The sequence below is a fragment of the Panthera tigris genome, chromosome B1 (assembly GCF_018350195.1).
Source record: "Panthera tigris isolate Pti1 chromosome B1, P.tigris_Pti1_mat1.1, whole genome shotgun sequence".
In the NCBI taxonomy this organism is placed as follows: domain Eukaryota; kingdom Metazoa; phylum Chordata; class Mammalia; order Carnivora; family Felidae; genus Panthera; species Panthera tigris.
In genome coordinates, this window is record NC_056663.1 from 164,072,189 (window position 1) to 164,093,732 (window position 21,544).

Below are 21,544 nucleotides of genomic sequence, written 5' to 3' on the forward strand. Positions count from 1 at the left end.
TGTGACTTTGCCTTTTTACCTTCTTGTCCAGAGTGGTTGCCTTTCCAAGATTGACTCCTTGATTCTTGTGTACTTTTTAAAGTTTCTTCCTTTTAGTTAGTGTTCGTATCTACCAGTACTTTTTCACATTTAGGGTGGACTTTCTCTTTCTGGTGTGATGTTAGCTCAGTTGCCCTCTTCTCTTTTCTGCTCAGTTTTTCCAGAACCCTACTAGTTCTCTGAAATGATTTGCTGTGAGAGCTTGAGAAATAGCTTCGCTATGAATTGGTATTTATTTTTCTACTTGCCTGTAATTTGAAATTTGTAGAAATTTGTATCTTCTGATTATATGCAGGTCATGGGATTTGAGTGATTTTATTATTAATGAGCTGAATGATTTTGTGGGGAGGATATGTAGATATATATATTTGGATTGAGTTGGCTTCCATTACTACAGTTATCTGGATCCTTTTCCCTTTCCTTGAATGTATATTTAAAGTGTATGATTTTCAGCAGAATATACATTCTTTTCAAGTGTACATGGAACATTCTCCAGAATAGATCACATAGTAGTTCACAAAAGAGGCCTCAACAAATGCCAAAAGATTAAAGCCTCACCATGTACCTTTTCTGACTACAACACTATGAAACTAGAAGTCCAACTACAAGACAAAAATTGGAAGGACCACAAATATATGGAGGTTAAACAACATGCTACTAAACATTGAACAGCTCAACCAGGAAATCAGAGAAGAAATAAAAAATTACATGGAAATAAATGAAAATGAAAACACAGTGGTCCAAAACCTTTGGGATGCAGCAAAAGCGGTCATAAAAAGTATATAGCAACATAGGCCTACCTTAGGAAGCAAGAAAAATATCAAACAACCTAATCTTATACTAAAGGAGCTAGAAAATGAATATCAAACAAAACCCAAAGCCAGCAGAAGGAAGGAAGTAATAAAAATTAGAGCAGAAATAAATGTTATAGAAGCTAGAAAAATAGAACAGATCAGTGAAACCAGGAACTGATCCTTTGAAAAAAAAAAATTAATAAAATGTGATAAACCTCAAGCCAGACTTATCAAAAAGAAAAGACAAAGGACTCCAAGAAATAAAATCACAAATGAGAAGATAAATAGCAACCAACACCACAGGAATACAAAAAATTATAAGAGAAAGTTATGAAAAATTTTATGCCAACAAATTTTTTAAAGTTTATTTTGAAGTGGTGGGTGGGGGGGGGGAAGGGACAGAGAGAGATGGAGAGAGAACTCCAAGCAGGCTCCACACTGTCAGTGTGAAGCCCAGTGCAGGGCTCAAACTCATAAACTGTGAGATCATGACCTGAGCTAAAACCAAGAGCCAGATGCTTAACCAACTGAGCCATCCAGGTGTCCCTGTATGCCAACAAATTTGACAACCTAGAAGAAATGGGTAAATTCCTAGAAACATGTAAATGACCAAAACTGAAACAGGAAGAAATAAAAAACTTGAACACACTGGTAACCAGCAAAGAAATTGAATCAGTAGTCCAACTCCCAACAAACAAAAGTCCATGACCAGATTCTACCAAACATTTAGAGAAGAGTTAATAACTGTTCTCAAATAATTCAAAAAAATAGAAAAGGAAGGAAAACTTCCAAATTCATTCTATGGGGCCAGCATTACCCAAGCTACCACTAAAAAAGAACTACAGACCAATATCCCTGATGAACATAGATGCAGAAATTCTCAATAAAATACTAGCAAATGAAATCCAACAATGTATGAAAAAAGTTATTCACCACCATCAAGTGGGATTTATTCCTGAGTTGCAGGTGTGTTTCAGTATTCACAAATCAATCAACGTGATACACCACATTAATAAAAGAAAGGATATGAACCATATGATCCTTTCAATAGATACAGAAAAAGCATTTTACAAAGTATAATATCTGTTTATGATAAAAACCCCAACAAAGCAGATTTAGAGGGAACACACCTCAAAATGACAAAGGCTATATATAACAACCCCATAGCTAATATCATCCTCAAGGGGGAAAAACAGAGCTTTTCCTTTATGGTCAGGAACAAGACAGGGATGTCCACTCTCACCACTGTTATTTAACATAGTAATGGAAGTCCTAGCCACACAATCAGACAAGAAAAAGAAATAAGAGTCATTCAAACCGGCAAGGAAGAATTAAAACTTTCACTATGACATGATAACTATATATAGAAAACCTGAAAGAGTCCACCAAAAAAAAAAAACTGCTAGAACTGATACACAAATTCAGTAAAGTTATAGGATACAAAATCAATGTACAGAAATCTGTTGCATTTCCTTACACCAATTGGAATTTAAATAAAAACTTAAAATCACAATGAGATACAACTACATACCTGTTAGAATTCAAAAGATAAAAGATTGACAGGTGTTGAAAAATTAGTTTATTACTAATTATAAATTTTTTTAATGTTTGTTTATTTTTGAGAGAGAGAGAGAGAGACAGTGCGAGTGGGGGAGGGATGGAGAGAGGGAGACACAGAATCCGAAGCAGCCTCCAGGCTCTGAGCTGTCAACACGGAGCCCTATGCAGGGTTTGAACCCAAGAGATGTGAGATCATGACCTGAGCCAAAGTCGGCCGCTTAACCAACTGAGCCACCCAGGCACCTCCCTCTTTTTTTTTTTTAATGTTTATTTATTTTTGAGAGAGAGAGAGATAGTTCAAGTGGGGGAGGGACAGAGAGAGGGAGACACAGAATCCGAAGCAGCTTTAAAAAAAATTTTTTTTTAATGTGTATTTATTTTTGAGAGAGAGATGAAAAATTAGTTTATTACTAATTATAAAATGACAGGAATTGGGGCGCCTGGGTGGCTCAGTCGGTTAAGCGGCCGACTTTGGCTCAGGTCATGATCTTGCGGTCCGTGAGTTCGAGCCCCGCGTCGGGCTCTGTGCTCACAGCTCAGAGCCTGGAGCCTGTTTCAGATTCTGTGTCTCCCTCTCTCTGACCCTCCCCCGTTCATGCTCTGTCTCTCTGTCTCAAAAATAAATAAACGTTAAAAAAAAAAATTAAAAAAAATAAAAATTAAAAAAAATAAATAAAATGACAGGAACAAAATGATATTAATTCTTAAGTTCAGATGTGAGCACCATACTTACAAGGATGAAAACGTACAACTTCTGGGAGAGCCAGAAATTATTAAGTGAATTTTTGCTAAGAAAATTGCATATGTTACCTTAGAGTACATTTATACTAATTTGATAACACATATTTAAGATAATAGTTTTGACATTAGGCTAAATTTATGATATATTTTTGCAATTATGTATACTAAAAGGAAATAGGAAAAGCAGGAAAAGAAAGAAAGAATAAAAAGGAGAAGAAAGGTAATGGAAAGAGAAAATAAGATTCATATGGTAGGGATTTTAAGAGTGTCACTAGTTAACTGACTCATGCGATACCTGTTGTGGTTGTATTCAACTAGATTAGAAAGTAGTTTTATTCCCTGGTGCTTATGACTTTTCCTGAATTACCCACCAAGTCAAATATAAAAGCACACAGACTGCTCTAAAATGATTGAATCTAAAATGAATCAATTTCTAATATTAATAAATAGCTTACCGAAACAACTTAAAAAGATTTCCTAAAACAAGCTCATTAAATTCTTCAATTTGAAGTAGGTTTTTTTTTTTCCTCTTTAAGAAAAAGCAAGCAAAGGGGGGTGGAAAGAGAGAGAAAGGGAGGCAAATCAAGAAACAGACTCAACTACAGAGAACAAACTGATGGTTGCTAGAGGGGACGTGGATGGGGGAATGGGTTAAATAGGTGATGGGGGTTAAGGGGTGCACTTGTTGTGATGAGAGCTCTGGGTATTGTATGGAAGTATTGAATTACTATATTGTACACTTGAAACTAAATTACAATTTATGTTAACTAATTGGAATTTAAATACAAACTTTAAAAAAAAGAAATCTGGGTGAGCATTTTCTCAGGATCAATTTTAAAGTAATATATTGAGCCATCAGTTTTTAACTGTTCATAGAAGTGTTAGGAAAATGATAATTATATGATGATATAATGATTGATCTATCAACAGGGAAAGATAATAGCAGGAACTATTAAAGAGATCATGTTTTATATGTGTTTTATACTCCCTTTTTGCATTGATTGACTTTTTGGCATTTGATTTATTGGTAATAGATAAAGCGCTGGAAGGTTTCAGTTATCAGAACAGGTAAGTAATTTGAGATAATTATTACAGATGGTACACAAAATAGTTTTCAAGAAAAAAATGAACTAGGGTAATTTTGTGGATATGTTTGAAATGATGAATTACTTTTAGAGAAATTATGTTATAAAATGGACTTTGGTTTGAATGGCATCAAAATTTCCTCTTTTATTTTTAGAAAAATAACCACTGCTGATATAGATGAAAAGAATCTCCTTAGTTGTTGCAAAAATCAGTGTCCTAAAGAGGTAAGCTTTAATAGAAACTTTTAAGTTGTATTTCTATGGCCTTGTTTCTCTTGGATTTTCTCTTTTCTCGTTTGGTCTTATTTCAGGTCTTTTCTGAACCTGCTAGACATGTGGGTCCAGAAGAGAAGATGTGATTGAGGTCTGTAAAAATGTAATACATACTAACTGTGGATGCACATCTCTTTATGAAATTTTGGGGGTATTAGGACTAAGACTGACCCTTCGAAGATTTTTTTCTAAGAGCAGTTTTGAAGAGAGCTTATATACTTTATATGATAGAGTATTGACCTAATGCTTTGCCCCTCCTTAAAATATTAAATACGTGAAGAACTGTGTGAGTCATAGGCTGTGAGACAGTAAATCCATAGTAGGTTATTTAAGAAGCAGATTTGTGTGTGTGTGTGTGTGTGTGTGTGTGTGCACGCGCGTATGTATGAACTTTAAAGTTCATTATTATTTTGAATTAATACAAAGTACTTATGTTAAACTTTTATTTTTAAATATTCTGATTCTTGTATGTGCATTGTATCCAAACTGAAAGTATTAAAAATAGTTCAGAAAAATTATTCAGAGTGTAAAGGTTAAAAGTCACCAGTGATTTTTCTTGGTGATAATTTGAGAAACCAAAGTGGTCCGTCTATAGTTGGTTAACTTAAAAGTCAGAGTATTCCCTTTTTTGTTGTTGGAGGTAGGGCAGTAATAGTTACTTGATTTGGTTGGACATTTATAAAGGAATCCCTTTGACTTACAGATATACTTATTGTACCACTTTTATTTTAATTCTGTCTTTATGTATTTACCTGTTTCTCGTCCTCTTTATAGTCAGGGAGAGATGACAACAAAGCCTTAATGACAAGTATAGAAGTCATTCTCTTTAATTAAATAAAAAGAAATTAACGCATGATATGCCTTTTTGTTAGCAATATTTCCTTTTAACTAAAACTGGATGCTTTTTATGGATTTCTATTTAAGAACTATTGGAAGTTGAACCTGTGTATTTTAAAAGTTATGTGAGATTATAAACAGACATTTCAAGCAATAAATGATTATTTTAATAACCTGTCTTTGTCATACAAGCAAAACTAAGGGGGACATTGGGATATTTCAAATTTAATTTTCTGAATTCTTCAAATCCTGAGTTTTTCCTTTTTAAAATAAATTTTCTTCTGTCCAGATTCAGATTCCGGGTAATAAGTGGTTGAGAATGTTTTATTTTTAATCTGACTCAGTAACTTGGTATGAGATTGTAGTTAGAAATAACAAAATTAAATTTAGGGATTGCTAATTTGCAGTTTAACATTTCCTTGGCTGTGATTCATTTGTGATACTGTTATGACATTTGGTGGGACTAGATGGATGGTCACTGTTTAAAAATTTGTTTTCCATGCTCATGATTATTTGGATTCTAGATCATTCTGGAGCCCCGAGTATTTCCAGAGTCTCCTTGGGCTCCCTTGAAAAATATAGCCTTAGTTTGGGAACAATCCAGGTGGCTGTTATAGTTTGAAACAGTCTAGGAGCAGACAGGTGTCTAATAGAACTTACTCTAGTTTATGGCCTCTCAACATTGGTGAGGCTACAGCAATACTTCTCAAACAGTCAGTTTAAGAGCTTCTTGAAATGGATTAATGGGCCCTGCCCCAGAGTTTCTGGTTTTGGGGGCCCAAGAATTTGCATTTCTAATAAGCTTATATATAATAGTGATATTGTTGGTCTGGCACCACAGTTTTGAGACTCACTAAGCCATAGAATCAAGTCATACTTGGGATCAACCAAGAACTGTGTCACTTTGCATCTGCAGCAGATATCCTGTACTCAGAGTTAAGGTATAGGATGATGGTAAATTCTGATGTGCTGATAGATTCCTGTTCACTTTCTCTTCCCCTCCCCATACTATGGATTTCTTGAGGGCAGGGACTATGTCATATTTGTCCTTGCATCCAGTCCTTTGTTCCCTGTTTGTATGTATTAGGCAGTTGGTAAATGTTTGTTGAATGTGAATTAAACTGAACCGTGGGAGTGATATAGGCATATCCTTCTAGATATACACACTCTATGTCTTCTGGACTGGTTTGAATTTAACTAAAAGAAAATATAAAGATACCATGAAGAACTAACTACACCTTTAAACTGCCCCACATACACAATTCTGCTTTTAAAAAATATTTCTGAATTTGGTTTTATCATCCCCATGCAAGCTTTTTTACTTTTTGCTTGGGAAAATTATTTAATGTCTCTGTAACTCAAATTGTTCACGTATACAATGGGAGAAATAATACTCACTTCTGAGCGCTGAGTATTAATGAGTTAATAACATGTAAATGTCTTAGTATATGGTAAGTGCCTTATATGTGCTTGCTGTAGTGATGATGATATATGTGGGTATTTATCCACAAACATTGTTTTGAAAGCTTTCCTTAATTATTTTTAAAGATCTTTTTTAATTGTTGTGATTAAAATGGAACATTTTGAAGTAGACAGTATTGGTTATTGATGAGGTGTTGGATATGACATATGCAAATGTTAGCAGAATGATGTTAGGGGCTGAGTAGAAGAAAACCATTCCACATTGAGTAGAGTAGGCTATCTCTGCTTTAAATGAATGTGAAGGTTAGATGTTTTAGAAAAACCTCAGTATTTTGGTGTGAAGTCTGTAATGAAGATACAGTCTTTATATATTATGCATTTTAATCAGCTTCCTTTGAAACTGCTTTTCAGCTCTTTTAGAATATAAGCTGGCTTTTAAGATAACACATACTTGAACATCTGATTTTTTTTAAACAATGAAATTATTACCTAGTCAGAAATACGTAATACATATGGACAGTTTAACAAATGGTTAAAAAGTCAAGACCGTATAGCTCCACCCAGGTTAAAAATTACAGTGTGACTGCATCTCAGAAGTCTACCAAAGTCCCTGTCTGACTGTGGTTTCCTCTTTCTATCCTATATGTTATCTCCATCTCCCTTTTATAGTAATTTACTTGCTTTTGTTTATAATTTTCATCTGGAAACAATATTGCTTGCCTAATTTTATATTAAAAGTTCAAAAGTATGAACTTACGTGACCTACTTACTGTGCTTTATGTTATGTTTGTCTCGTTTATTACATGTTGCCACAGTCTTTATTCCATTATATGAGTATGCTATAGTTCACTGTGTTTTCTTTACTGTGGGTAGATATTTGAGTTGCTAAAAATACTGTTATGAACATTCTTGTTTATACATTCTAATATATGTGCATATAGGTTTCTGTATGTGCCATTGCTTATTCATAGGGGATGTATAATTTCAACTTAAAGTCATATTGATTTCCAAAATAGTTGTACAATTTACTATCAGTAAATTTTCCTGTTTACTACCAGTATTTTAAAGTTCCAGTATTTTAATTTCCAGTTACCACCACACTTGGTATTGTCATAATTTTTAAGTTTTGCCAATTCTATGGCATCTGGTGATTTTAAATTACATTTTCCTGATTACTAGTGGTTTTTAATACTTTTTCAGGATTAATGACATTACTTTTGTCTGTGGGGCATATGTTGGATACCAGCACAGCAGACTTCTGGATGAGTTTCAGTTCTCCTTGCAAGCTACAGAAATCAGTTTGGTTAACTTATCACACACACAAAAAAAGACATATTTGGAGGATATTGGAGGCCAGTTCATAGATTTTGAAGGAAATGCTGTTACAGCAAACTTTGGGAAGGGCAGGACCTGGGCAGCCCCCAGGGCCTTGCCAGCAGGGGCTTGAGGGCTCTGTAGTGAGATGACTATTCAAACCACCATCTCTTTCTTTTTAGTTTTCAGTTATCAGGAGAGAAAATCTGATTGGTCCCCTTAGGTACGGGGGCTCCCTTGGCACAGGCAGCAGCAGACAGGGAACTGGAGTGGGTGGTACAGTCATGGCCATAGCTCCTGGGAGAACTGTGGTAAACCAGGCAGCCATCCCAATTTATGTCTTCTGTTTCTTCTACCAGCAGAGAAGGTGAAAGGCCGGGAGATTCATGGAAGAATTGTGAGATGGGGGTAACAGGATCAATACAGTATTTAGAGAAAAGAGGTAGATTTTAAAGGTAGAAGACCCAGCCAGAGAAAAGAGACTTTTAAGATGGTAGTCAAATTGTGGAGAGTGACCATGGGGTCTTTTAGGACTAAGGCAGAAAGATAGGACATCCATCCGGTTTTTAGCTTTTCATCAAACCCCAACACGTTGAAAATATAGAATACTATAGTCACAATTCTGAGTAACTTCAGAAAGTCTATATTGATTCTGAAAAGCTTCCCTATTCACTTTCCCCATTAGAGTTACTGATTTAAAGTTGAAGTAGAGTGGTTAGTTACTTTTAGAGAGGATGACCGATGTCATTACCTCAATGAAGGAAAGAGCAAGAGGCTACAGAGACCTGTTTTGAGAAGAAGAGAGGATGGGTGGTAAGTTAATGCCAAATGTTTGTCTTCTTCATGAAGTCAGGCTAGAGGCACTGGCAGGAATGGAAGTGAGGAAGAAGTTGAGGAGGACAAAGACTTTAAACCACCCTGTGAGGCAGATATTTGATAGTTCAAAAGTATGAACTTTTGAGCTTATTAAGCAGTGTTCAAGGCCTGTAGTTAGGTAGAGAGAAAAACAAAACCAAAGTGGTCCAGGAATGCTAGTGTGGAACTCATTCCAGCAGTGCAGCCCTATGGTGGGACTGATGAAAATGTAGTCTGAGTGATCCATATTTAGTTTTGGTGCGAACGTCTCAGCTAAAAATGAAAAAACAAGAAATTTAGTTGCACACCAGAGAGAGACTAAAGGCAATGGAAAAGACTTCTGAATGTTTTAAAGTCAGTAGAGTTAATAGTTTGAAGAATCAATCTGGTGAAATATAAAGATCAGAAGTTGGAGAATTCAATGTTTATTAAGGTGTCTTTGTTAATGAATATAAGAGACACAAAGAAATAGAAGACCATTGCCCTCATTATAATACCTTTTATTATAATAGCTAAATATATCGAGAACATTTAATCCTCACGACAGCCTTACAAAGTTCTGTTTCCCTTCCCAGTTTTATACGTGAGGCACAGAAAAGTCAGGAGGTTTGCCCAAGATTTCACAGTTGGTCAACAGGGAAGCTGAAATTCAGTTCCAGGCAGCTTGACTTTGGAATTCAACCACTAACCAATGGTGTCTTTTATTCACAGTCTGGTTAGAGAGACAGGAATCTATGAAGTGTCTACATTTTTTAAAATTTTTAATGTTTTTATTCATTTTTGAGAGAGACAGAGCACAAGCAGGGGAGGGGCAGATAGAGAGGGAGACACAGACTCTGAAGCAGGCTCTAGGCTCTGAGCTGTCAGCACAGAGCCCATCGTGGGACTTGAACCCACGAACCATGAGATCATGACCTGAGCTGAAGTCAGACGCTCAACAGACTGAGCTACCCAGGCGCCCATAATTTTTTTTAAGACCACACAGTGTCACAATAGTTTAAAAGTAGATTTCTTACATAATTACTATTATTTGTTCAAATATAGGCAAATTTCTATCATGTTACTATGGTGATCTAAGCCATTTATTGAAGTCTGGATAAGATTTGAATACAAAGAAGATCACAATGTTTCATCTGAAAGCTTGACTGTGATAAGAAGATAGTAAATAACTAAAGACAAGGAGCCACATAGACATCATGGCAATTGCTTAGTTGGTTTGGCTACCTATATAATATGTTTTAATACATAGCGGCAAAGAGAAATGATTTAGAGTAAAAGGCTAAGCAGTTGTATTACAACACAGTGCCTTAAGGACAAGAAAGTTTTCTTTCTTATATAACCATATAGGGAAGGTAGATGTGTTATCACTGTGCTCCATGTATTCATCCAGGAACTCAAATAAGTCAGGCAGCTCTGCTTCATCTTGACACATGGTTTCCATTCGTGCTCTAAATGTCATCAGTTACAGCACATTGGGAAGGGAAGAACATGGATGTATGCTCTTGAAAAGCTTGAAGGCACAAAAGCACTTTTGCTTACATTTCATTGACCAGAACATAGTCACGTGGCTATAACTAGCCGCAACCCTGATGTAAGATACACTCTTGGAGTGGAACTGGGGAGAATATTTAACATTTATGTGTAAAGTAATTTATATCTAAAAGAAAAAGTTGGAAAATTAGATCATTATCCAGGGTTGATTGACCGACCCTACTGTGATAGACTCTCTTAAAATAGCTGTTGAAGGAAGGGGAGTTTGTAGAGTATGACTAGAATATAAATATGCAATTGCTTTATTTTCATTTTATTTTAGCTTCCTTGTGGTCACAGATGCAAAGAAATGTGTCATCCTGGTGAATGTCCCTTTAATTGCAACCAGAAGGTAAAACTTAGATGCCCTTGTAAAAGAATAAAAAAGGTAAGTATTTTAAGTTATTGAATATACTTTTCTGTGTAAAAAAAAATTTTTTTGTCTCTGTTTTGGTAGTTTTTGGCTTTACTTTTTGCCTTTTAATTTTAAGGTCTTACCTTTTAGAATCTTTATTGTTAGCCTATTTCTGTAGGTACTTATTTTAAATATCAGCTTTGTTTGGCAATTTAGTTTTCTGTAATTTACTCATAAAAGAACTTTGTTTTATGTTGGAACTAAGTTCAGTGCCCTTTTTTTGGGTAGAATCAACATGCTCTAGATTTGAGGGGTGCCTGGGTGGCTCAGTCGGTTAAGCGTCCGACTTCAGCTCAGGTCACGATCTCGCAGTTTGTGAGTTCAAGCCCTGCGTTGGGCTCTGTGCTGACAGCTCAGAGCCTGGAGCCTGTTTCAGATTCTGCGTCTCCCTCTCTCTGACCCTCCCCTGTTCATGCTCTGTCTCTGTCTCTCTCTCTCTCAAAAATAAAGATTAAAAAAAATTTAATATGCTCTAGATTTGAGGTCTTTGTACAAGGAACATGGAATGAGTAATAGAGTGAGTTTCATGGTTTAAGAAATGGTCTGGAATTTAACCTTTGTTGCTCTTATTTATGAAATAGTTTTTGCTATCAGTATCATGTTGTGAAAACACAGCCTTAAAAAGACTTCACATGCGCAGCCTTATGACAAACTGGGAGAGAATTCATGTTAAGATAAAATAGTGGTAATGCAGGAGTAAAAGGGCAAAACCTTTTTTTTTTTTTTGTAATGTTTGTTTATTTTTGAGAGAGAGCGAGAGAGACAGAGTCTGAGCGGGGAGGGGCAGAGAGAGAGGGAGACACAGAATCCAAAGCGGGCTCCAGGCTCTGAGCTATCAGCACAGAGCCCAATGTGGGGCTCAGATTCACAGACCACAAGATCATAATCTGAGCTGAAGTCGGACGCTTAACCCACTGAGCCACCCAGGAGCCCCTGAAAGGGCAAAACTAAGAACTGAAAAGCTCAGTGGAAGCAAACTATACACCATTCAGCTAAACTAAGCTTACACAGAAGAGTCTCACTTTTCTCCAGTGTCAGCAGCTGGTGGTCTTGTTTTCAGCCTCCTTTTCCTTGACTTGCCTGTTCACGCTGTTGACCTCTGATTTTTGCTCTCTCGGTTACAGTTGTAACTCCTTTTTTCCTTCATATTCTTATGGTCATCCCCTAAGGTTAGTCTTTTTCTTTTCTTTAAATTCATTCAACAAATATTTATTGAGAATCTTCTGCTTTTATTGAGGATATTTGCTTTTTACTTTTTTTCACAGTTCCTACCATCACTTCCTGGGATAGGTAGCTTCTGAATTTAAATTTAGAAGCCTGACCTCTTCTGAAGTTGAATCCCTAAGTTTTAGATATTTAAATTGGACTGCTTTATGTGAAAATCAATGCTTAGTCAAGTCACTTTTCATCTGCGATGTCTCTCTCATGTCCTGTTACTGTCCAAATACAGTTCGCCACCCACTAGAAGAACTTTGGCAACAGCTCATTCTTGGACTCTGATAACAGCTTCATAGCAGATTTCCCTGCCTCCGAGTCTAGTACTTCCTTAATCTAAGTTCTTCAGTGGTTCTTCATCACTATGGGAAAAGAATATACATTTAGAAGAAACATCTGTGTACATACTGACTTGGCATTCAAGTGAATCTGTGATGGTGAATGTTTGCCTGCTTATCTCCAGTCTCATCCTCTAGCAGCCATCTCTGTGAATCTGTTACTTAGGTGTCCTAACATACATGCTACCTTACGCTTTAATCTGTGGCGATGTATACATTCTTCCTTTTGTGTAAAATGCAAAGTTTTTCCCCTTTACCATTCCGTCCACTAGAATCCTGCTTCTAGTATTCAGTGCACGCATTTCCTTGTTTGGGAAGCTCTTCCTTGTCCTGACTCCCTTAGGAAGACTTAGATGCTGTTTTCCCTTGGTTTCCTTTATCCTAGGTTCATGACTAAGAGCTTGATGATCCTAGGGACGTCTGCAACCTTGTTTTCTCATCCATAAAAGAGAATTTATACTTAGATTTATTGAAAAGAATAAAAGAGGTAATGCTTATGTAGCATTTAGTACAGTGATTGCTATGTTTAATAGATAGCTGCTGTTATTATTAGTTAACCACTTGTCATATTATTCCATTCTTTTCCTTATTGTGTCCCTGTCCCTCATACAGTGCTTGGCATGTAATAGGTACTCTGTAAGTACCTTTTTTTTTCTTTTAAATTTTATTTATTTTGAGAGAGAGAGAGAGGGAGAGAGAACATGAGAGAGCACACACAGGGGAGGGGCAGAGAGAGGGAAAGAGAGAATCCCAAGCAGGCTCTGTGCTGCCAGTGCAGAGCCAGACATGGGGCTTGAACTCACAAAACTGTGAGCTCATGACCTGAGCCAAAACCAAGAGTCGGACACTTAACCAAGTGAGCCACCCAAGCGCCTCACCAAAATTTTAAAACTTTTTTAAAAAAGATTAAGTGGTTGAGAGGGAAATTTGTAGCTCTCCAGAAAATTCTCTAGAGCTGAATGAGTTGGTAGCCATTGGCCACATATGGCTGTTTATTTATTTGAATATTTTTAGCTTTATTGATGCACAGTTGACAAAAATTATACGTATTTAAAGTGCACACATGATGATTGTCCGTACATATACACTGGAGATGATTACAGCAATCAAGCTAATTAACATTTACCTCACAGTTACTGTTTCTTTGTGGCGAGAATATTTACATAGCATATTTAAAATATATAATACAGTATTAGTAACTATAGCCAGCATGTGGTGTATTAGGTTCCTTAGAACTTATTCATCTTATCACTGAAAATTTGTAGCCAGTGACCAATTTCTTCATATTCTACCTAGTCCGTAGTTCCTAGAAATTTCCATTCTCTTCTCAGCTTTTCTAAGTTCTTCTCAGCTTTAATTTTTTAGATTCCACATATAAGTAAGATCATACAATATTTGTCTGTATCTGACTTATTTTACTTAGCATGATTGTCTCCATGTTCATCCATGTTCTCTAAATAACAGGATTTCCTTCTTTTTTATGGCTGAATAATACTGCATTATAGGTAGGTAGGCAGATCACATTTTTTTTCATTCACTTATCCATTGATGGACACATGCCTTGTTACCATATCTTGGCTATTGTGAATAATGATGCAGTGAATATTGGAGCACAGATATCTCCTAGATACTATTTTCATTCCCTGTATAGCCAGAAGTAAGACTGCTAAAACCTATACTACATCTCTTTTAAGTTTTTAAAGAAGCTTCCACACTGTTTTGCATACTGGCTATACCAATTTACATTCCTGCCAACACAGCGCAAGGTTTCTTTCTTTTTTTTTTTCTGTAGTCTTGCCATGACTTGTTATTTATTGGCATATCTATAGTTATTCTAACAGTTGTGAGTTGATTATATCATTGTGGTTTACATTTGCATTTTCCTGGTGATTAATGATATTGAGCCCATTTGTGTATACCTGTTGGCACATATGGGTATTTAAAATTTGAATTTTAACGAATTAACATTAAATAATAGTAAACCTTCAGTTCTTCAGTTTCACTAGACACATTTTGAGTTTCAGTAGCCATATGTAGTTAGTGTTACTCTGTTGGGTAGTGCAGATTTAGGACGTTTTCATGATCTCAGAAAGCTGTGTTGGATGGCACTACTCTAGAGCATTTTATCCCCTGGAAACCTTAGAAATATAACAAGCAATAAAAATAAAGAATAAAAATGAAATTAAAGCTAAGTTCATAGTGGCTCTAGTAAATAATTATTAAATGGATGCTTTGAATTTTATGTTATTTACTTTTTTTCAATTATGAGGCAATAAAAGAATGATCCCTCTTTGAATTAAGACATTTAATACTTGTAACCATATCATCATTAAATATTCATGAGGTGACTGTTAATATGCATAACCTTAAGCTGTTAGAGAAATTTTGCTTTTTTGTGGCATACAGTTAGGACTTTGAGGGAAAAAGCTTTTAAAGTCAAATTTTTAAAAATATTATTTGTAGGAACTACAGTGTAACAAAGTACGTGAAAATCAGATTTCAATAGAATGCGACACAACATGCAAGGAAATGAAACGGAAAGCATCTGAGGTAATGTTGCATTAAATGTCAATTCTAATTTGCTAATTAATAGCCTTTTCATATTTTGTGGATTACTTTATGTGCTTATTACAAACAAATCTCATCTCTTTTTGCTTTTGTAATAAAAGCCTAGTTTTGTAGGCCTATTTTCAATCCCCAGGTGTATTCTTCAGTGTGTACTAGATTTTTCCATACCAGTTAGTGTATAATGCTCTGGAATGGGACATAGTTTTTCATTTTAATGTTAGTCTAAGCCTCTTGAAAGCTAGGTTAAAATAATACAAAATAAGGTTTTGGAATTCTTTGCTGTTTGGGTTACCTCTAGTGTCATCATTTGCCTCCATTAATGCATTCAATGAGTAAACTCTTGATTTTGTTTGATACTAAGGATTCCCTTCCAGATAGAACATTTGCAGAAAATGGTCAATTTCAACTCTAGAAAAAGAGTGGTATTGAATAATTTATTATAGACTTAGTATGATAACTCAAGAGAAAAAAATCAGCTTTAAAAATATTTCATTTTGCAGTTTTGTGACTCTTTGAATTGTGTTCTAATATCTATTACAATTGTTAAACTGAAATGTTTATATACCGTGTAACACTATCCCTCCCCTCCCCTTCCAGTCGGTTAGACAGAACCTTGGTAACACTTCTCAGTATAACCTTTACATGTCATTAAGTAACTTCCAATATAAAGTTCCTAGAAGTCATTCTGGGTTAGTGGATGCTGGGTGGGAAGATGTTAAAATTCTGAATAAAATTTGATGGTTGTGATGGTAATGTACTTTTAAATGTCTATAAAACAGATAAAAGAAGCAGAAGCCAAAGCTGCTCTTGAAGAGGAAAAACGAAGACAACAGGTAACTAAACAAAATACCTAGATTTATGTCTCTTTGTATCGTTGTTAGTTTTTATAGAAACACAAGGTATATTCCACATGCAAACTAGGGGCTGGTCTACTGTTTTCTGGACTGAAAATAATACATTTCCTACAAAACAGAAATTAGCCATTCCCTCACTTCAGTCCAGCTATCCTGAACCTCTCAAGAAGCATGAAATCTTGTATATTCCCAGATATTTTGTATATTCCCAAATTTACTTCCTTGCCAGGCTCATCCATTCTCTAGTGATAAGAATTTTAACTCCTCTTTAGGTTGGTGGGTGTTGGTGGGGTGTGGCAGCATCCATTTTTTTTTATTAAAAATTTTTTTATGGGCACCTGGATGGCTCAGTGAGTTAACTGTCCAAATTTGGCTCAGGTCATAATCTCACAGTTCATGAGCCCCATGTCAGGCTCTGTGCTGACAGCTTGGAGCTGGAGCCTGCTCCGGATTTTGTGTCTTTCTCTCTCTGCCCCTCCCCTGCTCACACTCTGTCTCCCTTCTCTCTCTCAAAAATAATAATTTTTTTAAATGTTTTTTTTTTTTCTTGAGAGAGCGAGAACGAGAGAGAACATGCTTGAGCCGGGTAGAAGCAATGAGAGAAGGGGACAAAGAATCCTAAGCAGGCTCTGCGCTGACAGCAGCAAGCCCGATGCAGGGCTTGAACTCATGAACTGCGGGGCTCTAACCCACAAATCATGAGATCATAACCTGAGCCAAAGTCAGACACTTAAATGACTGAGCCACCCAGGCCCCTGGCAGCATCCATTTTAAAGTACCTCTTGGAGCACTTGTCTTCACTTACCTAAAATTATTTGAGTTCTATTTTACTGGGTTGTAAATTGTCTGTAAAAGTCAGTGTTGTTTACTAACCAATGCCCTTATTTTAATAATACATTCCCTTATTTCTCCTTTATTTTCATAAATGCAGGATTATTATCTGCTCTTTGTTCTATAGCAGATAACAACTACATTTCTGTACATTTGCTCAAATACTATCTTGATTGTATACTCCAAAGAGTGGCTTAAGTTTCTAATAGTGACATGATTGTTTATCAGTTTGTATTTTGAGATGCTCCATACTTAGCAAAAAGGGTATATTATATGCAAACTGCTGCCTTTTGAATGAGGAAATTGAAATTTATATGACTTGAGGGGAGGGCATTGGAAACAATTCAGGTAGCAAATAAATGTGGGCTAAAATGACCTCTGATGTTAAATGGTTCTATAAAGTTGGTTTGCCTAATATTCCGAAATAAGTTATCAAAGCTCTTACAGTAAAACGTGGATTGACTAGAATCCTGGGAGGTTAATTTATTAGGAATAGTTGAGGGTGAATCTTCTTTCCCTTTTTATAAACCATTGTGGACGGAAATTTTTAATATATTCACTATTTACTGACCTTTTCAACAGAGTGTATAGAACATTGTTTAAATTCTGCATGATGAATGTGGGTCATCATTAAAGCATCAATTATTTTACTGTATCAGTTCCCAAGTTTGGCTCCTTTTCATGTATATTGATCTTGTTCTCTATTTCAACCACCACGAAAAATATTCTGACATTTTGATTCCTTGAAGAATGCTGCTTTGTGTTAAATTAAGTCCAGGAGTAGCTCATCTTCACATGTGGTTTACGGGTGAAGTAATGGATGTGTTAACTGAAGTTTGTACAGTTGACTCTCGAACAACACAGGTTTAAGCTGCAGGGGTCCACTTAAATGAGGCTTCTTTTTGATAGCTACAGCACAGTACTGTAAATGTATTTTCTCTTACTTATGATTTTCTTAGTAACATTTTCTTTTCTCTAGCTTATTTTATTGTAAGAATACAGTATATAATACAACATACAAAATATGTGTTCATCAACTGTTCGGTAAGGGTTCCAGTCAACAGAAGGCTGTTTATTAGCAGTTAAGTTTTGGGGGAGTCAAAAGTTGCATGTGGATTTTTGACTGTGGGGTCAGCACCCCTGACTTCTGCATTGTTTAAGGGTTAACTTGTATTTCCTTTAGATAAATAAACAATTACAGAATCTTGCACGACGATTACATACATATTTTAGTTAATGACTATCGTGGTTTAGTTACAATGCACTGTAGTGTATCATGTTACGTTATCATGTATAAAGTTAAGTTCTTAACAGTAGAATAAAAATCCGCATTTCATGAGTATCATCCAGTTACCCTTTTTTTAGAACCAGTTTTTATATTCTACTTTCTAAAATAGTCATTTTGACTTAAAGCATGAAGCATTTTTCCCCTGAAGAGTTTCTACTCTGTTTTTAAATGTATTTGATAAAGAGAAGACTCAATTTCTGGCAGTTTTTTTTCTCTACTCACTTGAATTTCCTTCATAAAGCCATTAATGTTTATTACTAGCATTGTAAAAAGCTAGAATTACAGGTATTTTTATTCTCACTGGGCATCTCTTATCGCTTGCCAGAAATTGTTGTCAAAACCCAGTAGGTTAATGGTGTTGAAGTATAAAACTAATGTCTATATTTAGGGCACCCTTTTTTAATCAGATATTTCTGTATTTTGTGTCAAAGTCAGGCCCATGGTCTGAAATAATCTGTGACTCCCCGTTTCCCTTTCTGCTTACCTAAACTCTGAATGTGTTGAATGCAATCTGTAGTGGAGAGAGTTTTTTTTAAAAAATCAAATCAATATATTTATTATATACCATTACTATTAAAACATTTCACAAATTGATTTTCATCCAAGTGGAGAATTTCAAATCAGCGTACGTATCGAATCTAATAAAAATGATACTGTTTTGTTTTTGACTTAGGCTGAACTGGAGGCTTTTGAAAACAGGCTGAAAGGTCGTCGGAAGAAGAGCAGGAAAAGAGATGAAGTGGCAGTGGAGCTGACGCTATGGCAGAAATACAAATATTTTCTCCTTCCCGCATGTGCGCTGGTGGTTTTAGTGTTTGCCTGGTACATAGCCCGTGACGTGGCCTAGAAGTTGTGATCTGTTCACATACCTCAGACTGGATTTAGAGAAGTCAAGTCTGGAACGTTAGGAAGTGTATACTGTAGAACATATATATTCACATTCGTCTCTGTGTTCTCTTCCGGCTGTTGTTAGAAGGACGGAATGCTAAGCTTTCTCCTGATGAGCATACCAGAAGTGGTAGGGTAACATTGTTCACTAGTAAAAGCATGACCGAAATTGTGAAATCTTTCATAAGTCATAGCCAGTGGCAGGGTAGCACATCAGTTGTTCAGTGCGCTTCCTTGTGTTAACACAGTTGTTTCATTGACTATTTCAAACCAACTTTCTTTTCTTTTCTCTCTCTTTTCTTCTTTCTTTCTTTCTTTCTTTCTTTCTTTTTTTCTTTCTTTCTTTCCAAAATTAAGATGAAACTGAGCCATATGTGCAGTAAAAGGAATATTTCACAATGCTTTGGTTACTTATTAAAAGGTACTTTTCTTGATCATGTAACTTTGTACTTTAAAAAAAAAAAAACTATTCTCTAAAAGACCTCTTAAATTGTAACATGAAGCTATAATTAGATGTAATTAGATTCCAGAAATTGGCTTATTAGTGAGGAATTTTTATCAGTTATTGAAATAAGTTTTTATGTGGTGGCTTTCTCAGAGGAAAATATAATTGTTTTTAAAAAATGTCAGGCTAGATTTCTCACATGTGGCTATTTCTTGTGTAAGAAGCACTTAACTGAAGTTTGGCATGTTTTGTAAAACTTGTACGTGTCTTCTCAAAGTAACAATAAAAGAAAACCTGATATTTATGAGCAATAAATGCTTGAGCACAGGGCTTATGAGCTTTCTATACTTACTCTCATTTCTTTTTATCATGATCCTGTAAGTAGATTTCAGCTGGAAATCATCAGTTCTTATGAAAAAAACACTCTGATAGAGAACTATCAGTAAGCCAAATCTGTTTGAATTGTCATTTTAAATGGTTTTGCTATTTAATTTTTGTATGATTAATGTTTTCGTTAAACTTTTTCATACCAAATTTGTAACCTAGAATATTTACTATTATCTAGAAGATTCAGGAGCCAGTAATTTTAGGTTAGGTATTAGTATCAATGTATAAAAGCTCTAATACTTGATGCAAAACATAGTTAATTGGTAGATACTGAAAAATGCAGAAGTATGTCTTAAACAGAAATACAAAGAAGGATTTTTACACATCGCTGACCTGAATTCAAAAATTTTTAATGTTACATGCATTCGTCTAGTATTAGCTAGTGTCTAAAATGAAAGGGCAGTCATTCTTTTCATTATGGTATTTGTGTTTTGATTTTAGACTTTTTTTTCTTTTTTACCTTTCTACATGTTAGAGTAACTGGGTTAGTGTTTCAGGAGCTCTAAGTTAGAGCTGCTACACTTATGTCATTTCCTGACTCTAAAAGGTGAATATTAAAGACTGTGAGCAACTAGGTGTCTCCCTGAGGAGCTATTTTTCATGTATCTCAGAATCTTGGCCTAATAAATGAGCCTAAAGCCTATTTCCTATCTGTTTGTTGGGCTTCTGTTCTTGCTAGTTTTCTTTCGCATTTGTGGGGAAGAATTTAGTGAGCTGAGGAATGAGACTGATTAGAATAATAATAATTAAGCTGTTTATTATTTTGTAATTGCTTGGCTAGTAGTTCAGAGCTTTGTTAATTTGCCCAAAGTCACACAATTATTCATTTATTCAATCAACAGATGTGTTTCCTGTGTTACAGGTACTTGGTAGGTACTGGAGATTAGAGTGATCCTTCCTCTTAGGGAGTGACTAAGGAGTGGAAGGGGACAGGAAGGAAACAGATACACAATAAAATGAACATCCTTTCATGTGTGATAGGTGGTATTAAAAAATGAAAAGTCATGAAAATGGGGGTAAGTGGGGACTAGCTGTTCTATTCTGGGAAAGTCCCTCTGAGATGGGGACAACTGAGCTGTGCCCTGAATGACCTTCACTTGAAGACATGAGGGAAAAATCCATGAGGGAGGAAAAGTAGCAAGTACTAAGTCTCTGAGCCCCATAGACCATGGTGAGGAATTGGGGTTTAGTCCATTCGCAAAGGGCAGTGTTGGAAGGCTTTAAGCAGGGAATAGTTACTGTTAAGATGACTGGCTGGCTGCTGGCTGCTGGCTGCTGGTGGAGAAAAGACTAGAAGGGAGCAAGGGAGGGGGATGGGCTGGGAGGCAGCCTAGGCTGGAGGTGCTGGTGATGCCTCGCCCCAGTTCCCCATTGCCCTTGAAAGAGTGGCGAGCACGAGGAAGTTGCCAAAACCGCTGCATGATGAGTGGAAGGGGAATGAATGAGATAGGATAGTTCTTTAAGGTCAACGTGAAGTTCAGTTTGGCCTAACTACTGGTTTGGAGGGAAATAAAGCAGTACATATGGGCCTTTTTTTGCTTCAGTCTGAACCAGAGAAGGAATGGAAGAGTTATCAAATAGCCACTAGAAAGGACACAGATAAAATTGTGAATGTCATGGCCTTACTTTCCTATTCACTCTGTGTCATTGTAAAAGTTTAGTAGCTTACTATTTGAAATTTGTGGAAATTTTAGTTTTTCGGCTTAAACTTTTAGGGAGTCTTCAGAACCTAGTGTTTGTATTTCAATTACTTTAGTCAAGTCCAAATTAAATTCAAATTTGAAATAAATTGGTATAATCTTTGCTGAAATTGCCAGAGGAACTTGGTTGAAGCAAAACATTGAAAACATTTGCTTTTTGCAAAG

The 21,544-nt window shown here is 35.8% G+C and overlaps 1 protein-coding gene across 3 annotated transcripts in view; it reads left to right on the top strand.

The window, feature by feature from the left end:
* The window catches only part of NFXL1 (nuclear transcription factor, X-box binding like 1), a 72,080-nt gene extending 52,458 nt beyond the window's left edge, over positions 1 to 19,622 (top strand). For all 3 annotated transcript variants that reach the window (XM_042984581.1, XM_007075907.2, XM_007075908.3), the window contains exons 19-23: positions 4,375 to 4,444; positions 10,734 to 10,838; positions 14,882 to 14,968; positions 15,766 to 15,819; positions 18,633 to 19,622. In XM_042984581.1, coding sequence (XP_042840515.1) covers positions 4,375 to 4,444; positions 10,734 to 10,838; positions 14,882 to 14,968; positions 15,766 to 15,819; positions 18,633 to 18,806 — 490 coding nt within the window. In that variant the 3' untranslated portion in view covers positions 18,807 to 19,622. The remainder of the gene's footprint in view (positions 1 to 4,374; positions 4,445 to 10,733; positions 10,839 to 14,881; positions 14,969 to 15,765; positions 15,820 to 18,632) is intronic.
* Positions 19,623 to 21,544: the final 1,922 nt, after the last annotated feature.